General features: G+C 43.4%; 1 protein-coding gene across 1 annotated transcript in view; it reads left to right on the top strand.

Moving 5' to 3' along the window:
• Positions 1-6,989, top strand: part of LOC109522841 (protocadherin-10-like) — a 19,271-nt gene extending 12,282 nt beyond the window's left edge. Inside the window, exons 4-5 of the mRNA XM_019881657.1 lie at positions 2,635-2,792; positions 5,643-6,989. Of these exons, the coding sequence (XP_019737216.1) occupies positions 2,635-2,792; positions 5,643-5,696 (212 nt within the window). The 3' untranslated portion in view covers positions 5,697-6,989. The remainder of the gene's footprint in view (positions 1-2,634; positions 2,793-5,642) is intronic.
• Positions 6,990-10,645: the final 3,656 nt, after the last annotated feature.

A 10,645-nucleotide genomic window follows, 5' to 3' on the forward strand; every position in this document is an offset into this window, starting at 1 on the left:
ATATATATATATATATATATATGTGTGTGTGTGTGTGTGTGTGTGTGTGTGTGTATATATATATATATATGTGTGTGTGTATGTGTGTATGTATGTATGTATGTATATGTGTGTGTGTGTGTGTGTGTGTGTGTGTGTGTGTGTGTGTGTGTGTGTGTGTGTATCAAGCAACACGGTTAGTTGTTTCCTCCCTGTGTAAGGCACTATATGAAAATGTAATGTGAAGTTGTATTTATGGCATGTTGGTTAATATTTAATAAGAAACCCTTCTTGTTAGGAGCCTGGGCACTTTTCCAAGCTGTTAGTGACAGCAAGCCAAATTAATCCGCTTTGTAACAAAGCAAATTCCCCCTTTGCTGACCGCCATTGACACACATAAGACAAAACACACGCACGCACGCGCACACACACACACACACACACACACACACACACACACACGCGCTTACTGGGATGGCAGCGGTTTTAGCCTAATCAGACCGTGTTCAGGGGGGGGATTAGCTGCAGATAGCCTGAACTGTACAGTTCAGATTTTTGCTATAAACAGGGACTCAGACACAAATACAAACCAAGCGGATTTAGGTTTTAGGAAAAAAACTGCATACACAGGTTCATATGCAGTCATGAAAACAATTTTGTATCTACTTCTATTAAATGCAATGGAACTCAGAGTGTTTTGAACTCACAGTCAACCTTCCATTCAAGACAATTGCGTGAAAAACATAATAGTGAGTGATTTGCTTTGTCTGATCTGGTTATTAAGTTGTTGTTGCTTATGCCCACGCGCACGCACACACACACACACACACACACACACAAAATACAGCCTGGGGGACCACATCCGCCCTGCCCCGCAGACTCTGACTAGTCCTCACAGTGCCCATGAAGTCAAAGTCAAATGTAAAATGTTGTGCTTTTATTTGGAGAGGTCTGCTCTTTATGTGCACGTGTGGACGCGAATACAAGCAACGTAGCGAGCAAGAGCTACGACTTGTGCCTGAAGTGTTGCCCATTTAGCATCTTTTTTGCTGTATTTTGCAACTGCTCTGACCGCTCAAGCAACAACTTGCCAAAAACAGTCAGAGCAGAAATGACAACAGTGGTCTAAATGCGAGCATCCTTCTCATTTTCTGCACAGTGCAAGGGAAAAGGACCAAGAAGATTTGGCCTGCTAATTTTCGACAAAAAAACTACAGTTTCAAAAACTGTGTGAAGTGAGTGTATTAAAAGTCATTACCGTATCACTGTCAATTACTGTATATACCTACTGCTTCACTATGTGGCGGCCCGGTACTCCACTGTTCACAGTGCAGAGGTACCAGGTTCAATTCCAGCTCTGGCCTCCATGTGTGGAATTGCATGTTCTCCCCGGGCCTTCGTGGGTTTTCTCTGGGTACTCCGGTTTCCTCCCACATTCCAAAAACATGCATGGCAGGCTGATTGAACACTCAAAATTGGCCCTAGGTTTGAGTGTGAATGTGAGCGTGGATGGTTGTTCGCAGACCGGAAAATGGATCCCGGATACAAGCAGCCGAAATTTGTTTTCTCCGCAGGGTGTCCGGGCTCTCCCTTAGAGGTAAGATGAGAGGCTCGGTCATCCGGGAGGGGCCCAGAGTTGAGCTGCTTCTCCTCCACATCGAGAGGAGCCAGATGAGGTGGCTCGGGCATCTGATTAGGATGCCTCCCGGATGCCTTCCTGGTGAGGTGTTCCGGGCATGTCCCACTGGCGGGAGGCCACGGGGACGACCCAGGACACGCTGGAGAGACTATGGCTCCTGGCTGACCTGGGAACGCCTCAGGAACAAGTAACTGGGGAGAGGGAAGTGTGGGCTTCCCTGCTAAAGCTGTTGCCTCCGCGACCCGACTCCAGATGAGCGGTAGAAAATGGATGGATGGATAACGTAGACAAATTTGAGGTTACCATCTTAGCTTGGCCCTCGGCAAGCGTTATGGCCTTTCATGTGGCTCCTTTGCAAAATGAATTGCCCGCTTCGGTGTATGCTGTGTGTTGCATGGGCGTGTATGTACTGTATGTGTGCATTGAATTGTTTTGGGCATACATATTTCATTGACGTTTATTGTAAATGCCAATAGAATAAAATATACTGGTACATACAACTATTTATTTCCGACAAAGTTGTCAATCCTCAATTTTGTATTCTTGCAATACTTTGACGTCTCTTTAATCATCAGTCACGTTCTAGACGCATCCACAATCGGTACGTAAAAGCATCCAAGCCTTGCTCCACCGCACGAGTACGGGCGTTTGAGCTATTCGATTGCTGTCACTGCTGTCCCCCCCGCTTGTTTCCCTGTCGGGGTTTATGTTATTGTAATAATCTATTCAAAAGGAGGAAATACTCAGTTGAACCTCATTATTTGAACAACTGTCGAGTGCACACAGTGTGCACGCAGCTCTTTTTCAAATTAATGTGTGGGTGTTGTCTCTGAAGGTTTCACATTTATTGTGGGGTGGCTTTGATCACAATGATGGGGAAATCGAAAGCCCTCGTGTGAAGAATCAAAGAGCACCGTCTGGAAAAGTACCAGCTCAATGACGTTTAATTCCTCGTTCACACTCCTTCTAACCCAAGACCTAAAACTGCCCTGTTTTTCTTGCCATTCCTTCTGCAGGCGCTGATCTGTTCTCTAACTGCACAGAGGAGTGCAAGGCTCTGGGCCACTCGGATCGCTGCTGGATGCCGAGCTTCTTGCCCGCAGATGGGCGGCAGGGCCCAGATTACCGCAGCAATCTGCATGTGCCGGGTATGGACTCAGTTCCGGACACAGAGGTATTTCAAAGAGCTGAGCAAATGGCCGATAAGTCATTCTTCACCTTTGGCAAGGGGAGCCCAATCAGTCACCATTACAAATATGTCCACCATCATCTTCTCCACAACCACTGCCATCACGGCACTCTAGAGAGGAAAGAGTTGGAAGAATTTCTGCCTACCTCCAAATCACCTTATACTTCAGCGTATAGAAGTGAGTATCCTAGTTTTCTGTGGCACGAGTGTCTGCCCTACATTCTCTGATTTGGCCACCCAATTAGGGGAAAGGAGAATCATTCAAATTCAATTTTCTCCCTGAATTGGCTGGTGGAAAGAAGCGTGAAATTAATTTCAGATTTGACCCGTGTTCTGGCTTCTTGTCAAAGTGTTTAACTAACTCTTCCCTCTTCCTAAAAGCATCTCCCGCTGTCATGATGTCATCCTCCCTCACCTTTCCAACACATCCTACATACATTACATACTGAAAGGCTGCTACAGTCTTTTTAAAACTAAATCGACGGCCGTCTCGTATGGCAAAATGGCTGCCGACGTTCACTCTTTCAGCAAGACATACAAGAAAAATTGCTGCTTAAAAAAGTGTCGAAGAATCTCATTGTCATTCAGCGGTCGTCTCTGGAGCTGAGGGGGGGTGGGTTGTGATTTTAAAAAAAACATCTGAAGCTGAGTGAGGGGAGAGAACAAAAAAAGGTTGGGCAAATGGCACATTTCCTATGGAATTGCTGTTTCGAAACTGTCATTCAAAGGCCACAAAGAGATACAGCCTCAATTACTGCAATTTGGTGATAATGCTTAATTATAATTTCGTCAAGCAGCGACTGAAGAGCCTCCCTCCCTTTCGCCCCCCACCCCCTTCATCAGTAGACACAGCTAGCTGGAATTATCAAACTGTCAGAACCCCACCGCTTTCTTAGCGCTATCATTTAAAACCACAGCATGCTGTTAAGAACAGCAGGGAAAATGTTTTCTTCTTTCCTTTTAATTAATGCTGCAGCCGCGATCCATACCTTCCCTACCATTTTTCATCCGTGATCAAACATTCGTCATAAAATAAATAAATAAGCAAATAAATAAATAAATCACTTACTTTATTTTTCAACCATGTGATGGCTGCTGGTGATAAGCGCACACAGCGAACCGTTGTTTATTCACGGTTCACTTATGACCGAGTCCTGTTTTTTTTTTTTTCCTGTGGCAGCGATCCTCAGCCGTTCATGGAAAAAGACACCTCTTTACTTATTTTTGTGCTCTCTCTATGTCTCTATGACGTCCTACGACATCACAAGGTGATACTAAAGTCCTGGCTAATCAATGAATCATAATAAGTGTCACTGATGCATTGTTAGAGAGATACATCTCGACCTAGGGCGTGCTATGTATGTAGCATGGGTTGGTTGTGGAATTATGGAGAATATTGGCAGCATGTTTTCGAAATCGAATCATCTGTAAACCATTTGGTTTAAGAGTAACGTCGGAACTTTAATGCTATAGCTACGAGTACGTTATGGGGAGGGGGCATCTTTTTTTTTTTTTTTTGATATTTGTGGCAAAGCTGAGTCTCTACCTCTCATGTATAAGGACGGTTTATTGTATTTAGCTTGCCATAAACTAGGGGGAACTGCAAGCTGGTTACAATCCAAGTTATGATCTGGTTTTATGAATGCTTTTGCGTCGTAACATGACCTGAACTAAAGATGGATGAAAAGTATGCTGTGATTCCAGTGGACATAATGTGCAATTTATCCACACCATCTGTTGCACTAATATGAAATCTGGAACTAATTATTAACATTATTAACATTTTGAATACCCCCCCAACTCAATACAATTGTTAGAACAACACTAACTGAATACTTGAACGTGAAACAATGATGAGATTAAGAGGCTAGATTAAAATGCCATTTGCTGAAAATAAAATGACCACATTGGCAAACAGTAACAAGATATAAGGAACTAACAGAAAATACGATAGCAAGACAGAGAGATTAGTGCAAACATTGTCCGGGGCTTCAATTCCATGCCACATAATCACATGTAGATTTCTCCTTTTCCAATTGTTGACATGTCCATTTTATGCATGCTGCCTTTATCGCCACATTTCCCACTAACACCGCTACTCACTACCCTCTCAAACTAGATCACGGAAGCCCTTATGCAAATGAGTGCGGTGGTGGCAGAGTGGGTGGTTGGCGTGGTTAAAAGGCAACAGCAGTCGCTGCTGAAGTGGGGAGGGGGCAGGCGGAGGGAGGCAACAAGAGTAGTGGAGGAAGGGATAGAACGAGAACAAGAGAATGAATCCCTCTAATCTGATCAAGTCAGTGATACGCAGACTCTTTTGCCCCGGGAGATGCAGGCCTGGGCCTGGTTTTGGGTAAAGCTGAGGGTCGGATGATAGCCAGAGCTCACAGATTGCCGCTATGAAAACTCAGACAACATGGAGTGGAGGGGGTAGAAGAATGAAAGGGGGCAGGACAGAGAGACTTGTTCAACTTTGTTTGAGTCCGACCGCATTCTTTTGTTGACGCACTCAATACATTGGCCGTGCAATAGTCACCAGACGGCCCGCCCCCCACGCTATTCACATCACGTGGTTGCCCACTTATTATCCATGAACCATTTCACAAGAATTGAAATAGCCCAGCTGAGGATCGTGGAATGTGAGACATCCTCTCACTCATTGTTGCACGTGGGCCGTGTGAATGAGGCCATAACTAAGTTATGTTTTTCTTTCCTTTTTGTATTCCCCTCATCTTCCTAACACAAACTTAAATGCCACACCCCACCTCTGCCAGCCCCGCACCTCACAACAGCACAAAGCTAATCAGCACTTGTGTTTTTCTTTGCTTCTTCCAGAGAGGGAAAGGATTTACTAGTTCTTTTCGTATCGACATTCCGGAGACTGCATGAATTTGCACAATGATACCCCAACAATCAAGATGATCCTGGCCCAGAAAAAACACACCCACACATACCCACAGAATGAGGATGAGGATGGGTGACTAAATGACCCCCGTGTCCCCTTCGTCCACTGGAATTTATTGGAGAAAAGGCTTCAGGGGAGCCCCACCCTCTGGTTGCGAAGACGCGGAGGAGGGGAGATGGCGTGGAACGAAAGGCTGCAGGCAGGTAGACGAATGGCCTTACCGGGAGCACCTCATTGTCTCAGCAGGACTGAGAATTTGAAACTAAACAAAGGATGGACTGATGGCTTTGGCAGAGGGACGCCCATTCAACTTTGATCTATTTCTTTCCCGTTTTTGTGAGAGCCTGTTTACAGCACTGACGTAGATCTTGGAAGAAACTCAAAGCAGACATTAGCAGAAGGACAGGCACCACTGAGCCCTTTAGGCGAACGTATTCAGTCGCCAAACTGTACAGGAGGTTTCGTGTGCATTTCTAAATGCGATGCCATTCTTTCCTGTTTTTGTGATAATGCGTCTCTGTTCCAATCTGCTTCAACGTTGTCGACAAATGTTGGAGACAATTTTTTTTTCATGTTTTTTTTTAAATCCAATTCTTTCTTCTTATTGTTATGACTTTTTGTATTTCTTTGGGTTGGTTTTTCACCGGCCGAGTTGAAGCGAGGACCCTAAATAAGGATAAGTGACTTAGAAAATGGATGTATGTTTTTCACCACCACTTTTGTGGGCTTTGACAGTGTTCTTGAAGCATCGAGTAGTTTCTGTCACAAGTGACAAGTGTTTACTGTACTCTTTTAAAAACATTCAAGCTCAATATAAAACTATATATATATATAAATCTGTATTTACTTGTTATGGAGGCGTGTTATCTGTTTCCTGGGTTGCCAATTCAGCTTTGATTGTTTTGTTTCTATTTTTTATTTTTTTTTTGAAGTGCCCCTGCTGAAGGCTTGTACATCTCAGAGAGCGACTGAATGGCCTTAGCAAATGTAAAACTTCTTTGACATGTTTCCTAACTTGTTTACCACGTTTAGGTATGATTAAAAAAATGTGTATTTAAAAAAAAAAAAAAAGAGGTCATAGTTTAAAATTCATGGTAAATCTGTGTCATTGTAATCCACAATTGAATAGTGATTTTTTTTAAAATAACAGAGGAAGGATGCTCAATGTTTTCTACACAATGCAGTTGGATCCATGAACCACACTTCTCTTTTTACTACACGTCACAACCACAAGAACACCGATATGCCAACAATAAACCGAAAAATGATCAAAGAAAGGTCTTATGTAGTTTTTACTTGTCCGTGTTCATTGTTCAGAGTCAAGTTCAAAATGCCCCATAATTTCACTCATTCCTCATTTATGAAAGCTCCTGAATTATGAAACAATTAATATGCAGTTTCTCATGTTTTTTTTCTTTGTGTACACCCAAGATATGGAAAAAAAATCCAAAGCTTTAGATTCTATACCTTAATTTTGTATGATATTCTACGATATACAATAGACCAAATAATTTAAAAAAAGCATAGAACCACAATCTTATGAGTGCTCAAGGACCAATGTGGATAATTTTCACCCAGATCCAAGGTGCCATCCCTGCGTAATGTCACAAGATCAGGGTATCAGATTGCGTTTGGATTTTTTTTCCTGTTATGATGCATTCAAATTGCGACAGGCGGAAGTAAATAAAAGTATATGTATTTTACTAAATAATTAGTAAACTAAAGTTTGTGCACATTGTTGCTCTTATTTTAAGCAGAAAGACAATCATTGTCGATGACGAGTGATTTCCAGGCGCTTAATCTGACTTCAAAATGAACGTTGGCGATTATTACACAAAACATATGATAATAAGCGTGACCTCAATAGATTCCGTCTGTTCCATTCCAAATCAAGAAAGAAAATCTGCTTTATGCCCTGCGCTGTCTCCTCTGTCATGTTGACACACTCCATAATCCTCTCATTCCTTTTTACAACAGTTGTGTGGATTTAGGGGCTCTTGTGTTTTTATCTGTCTCAAATGGTTGTTTGCCCTCCTAGATTATAGCATTAACAGATAGCGGTGAACTTAGCGTGTGTGCGATATCGCAAAGAAGCTCTAAGTCAAGGCTCAGCAACATGCTACCCAAGGGCACCAGGCCTCCCCCTAAAGGACCACACGAGTAGCCTGTTCTTAAAATACCTCACCGGTGATGCGACATTGGGATGAATTGCTCGTTTGATAATGTAAACAAAACAAAACAAAAAAAAAACGTTTCACATTGATATTTATCTTTTACCTTGCTTGTTAAATAAATAAAAAAAAAGTCTTTGACATGATCAGTCTCCGCATAGACGAATATCATTACTTATCAATGACATATAATTAAAAAGCTGCGAATGTCTGGGGACCAGTCCAGGGTGGACGCTGCTTGGGGTCTACTGAGATAGGCTCCACCAACCGCCATCACCCAAATGAGGATCAGCGCTCTCGAAAATGGACGGGTTTTATGTAGTTCAAGGCAATTTGAGCAATTTGTTGTTTCAGAATGTGGCCCGGTGGTCGAGTGGTTAGCGTGTTGACCTCACAGTGCAAAGGTCGCCGGTTCCGGCCTTCCTGTGTGGAGTTTGCATGTTCTCCCCGTGCCTCTGTGGGTTTTCTCTGGGTACTCCAATTTCCTCCCATATTCCAAGTTAATGGAACACTCTAAATTCTCCCAAGGTGTGAGCGCAAGTGGTTGTACATCTATGTGTGCACTGTGATTGGCTGACAACCGGTCCAGGGTGTCCCCCGCCTACTGCCTGAAGACAGCTAGGATAGGCTCCAGCACCCCCCGCAACCCTTGTGAGGATAAAGCAGATCAGAAAATGGATGGATGGATGTTATTTCAGAACTGTGTGAAACTGGTCACTCTTCACATACCAAGAAGTAGCTCTCATTTTCAAAAAGGTCGATGACCCCAGAGTGAAGTCATCACGAGTCTAATCATATAGACAATTAGGAATAATTTAGGGATAAACACATGCAGACGAAAGAATTGACCGAAATGACGGGAAAAGTATTACAGGAAAAATACAGAAATAAGAAGGTCTTCATTTTTACAAATCTCATTTTTAGGTTCTCTTGTTTGGAAAAGCACAAGAAGCAGAGAAGAAAAGTCGCCCGAGCCTTTTGTCACTGCATAATGAGGGCAGAGCTATCAGAGCTGCACCATTTAGATTGAGGACAAAAGTTGCACAGAGAGCAAGCGCAGTATAATCAAATCTTTCTTTTCTTTTTAAATAGAAGCTATTACATTTGACCTCTACTTGACACTAATCTCTCTGCCGCGTCCAAAAGTTTTCATTTATGCAATGGAGTCGTCACATAACAGTATCCACTAACAGAATAAGGACGAGAGTTTAAGAGCAGAACGAGTAAATCCAGAAGACTTTGGGCGCCCCAAAATCGACTGGCGTTTTTGAAAAGGGTGCCATCCAAATGGAGGGAGAGTGAGCGCTTGGCTTTCATTTCATTGGCGGTAGATGGGATGAGGCTGGTGTGAGGGGTGGCGGGTTCCTGTGATAGTCAGTTTCAAAGTCACTTTCTGTCCAAAGGCAAAGCAGATTAAAGGAGGAAACTTTCATGTCAGAGTGCTCCTCTGCCAATGCTGCTGGACATCACGCCATAAAAAAGAATCAGTGCTTGAATTCCCTACTGATCAGTCGCTGTGGAAATAACCGCGGGCAAGAGTGTGAATCGTCAGTGTGAAGGTTGATTATGGGCTACTCAGATGTGGATGAATGAATCTTGGACTCTGAGCAAAACTTATAATAAAGACAGAAGAGTGTGACGATGAACCTTTGTGGTTCACACTGACAAACTCCATCTTTCAAAGACTTTCACGCTTTGCTCTGATGAGTCTTATGTGACAAATCTCTTCTTTGTGTGACTTATTGTTTGACCAATTCACACGATTTGAGGATTAACGTGACTTTTTTGCCTTTTGGAGATATTACGTTGCCACTGTTACTGCCAACGTCTGTCATTTTTTAAATATTTTTGTTACCAAGATCTCTGTACAGAGTAATGGGAGCCTCTCAAAGAACCAACTTCACTGTTTGCATCGACCAATCTGAATATATTAACTGACTATCGTTACTTGTTATTTACAGAGGTTAGGTTTACATTTCACAGTGAATATTTTATATGTTGATGGCTCTGACAACGTGATGCAGACGAATCGTTGAGTAGCACTCGGAGTTGCACCTTAAAATTAGAATCACATTCATACAGATGCAATGTGCATGTAGCACTTCTCCCCTACTTAGTGGTTCAACCGCATGCCACAAGCGGAGGCATTTTCGCCATAGAGACAGAAAATAACGTGAAAACGCCGCAGAGAAATCAGTGTATTCAACTTATGCAGCCTTAGCTTAGTGGCAACGTAAGATGGCTGTTGGCGGGTTCACTTCTCGCAATGGCGAGTAAGTGGCATCGTTAGTCCATTCATATATCTTGTTGGTACGCGACGAGTCTGCGCACCGACAAGAAGTGGAGCAGCTGGCGCTTTCGTGCAGCCAACACAACCTGGAGCTGAACACGCTCAAGACGGTAGAGATGATCGTGGACTTCAGGAAACATTGTTCACCACAGCTGCCCCTCACACTGTCCAACTGCCCTGTGTCAACCGTCGAGACCTTCAAGTTCCTGGGAATCACAGTCTCACAGGACATGAAGTGGGAGGTCAACACCAACTCCATCCTGAAAAAGGCCCATCAGAGGATGTACTTCCTGAGGCTGCTGAGGGAGCATGGCCTGCCACAGAAGGTGCTCTACAGAGCAGTCATCAAATCAATCCTGTGTTCTTCCATCACGGTTTGGTTTGGGGCCGCCACAAAAAAGGACAAAATCCGACTGCAACAGACAGTTAGGACTGCGGAAAAAAATCATTAACACCGCCCTATCCACTCTTG

Source organism: Hippocampus comes, unplaced genomic scaffold, assembly GCF_001891065.2.
Source record: "Hippocampus comes isolate QL1 unplaced genomic scaffold, H_comes_QL1_v1.1 scaffold270, whole genome shotgun sequence".
In the NCBI taxonomy this organism is placed as follows: Eukaryota; Metazoa; Chordata; class Actinopteri; order Syngnathiformes; family Syngnathidae; genus Hippocampus; species Hippocampus comes.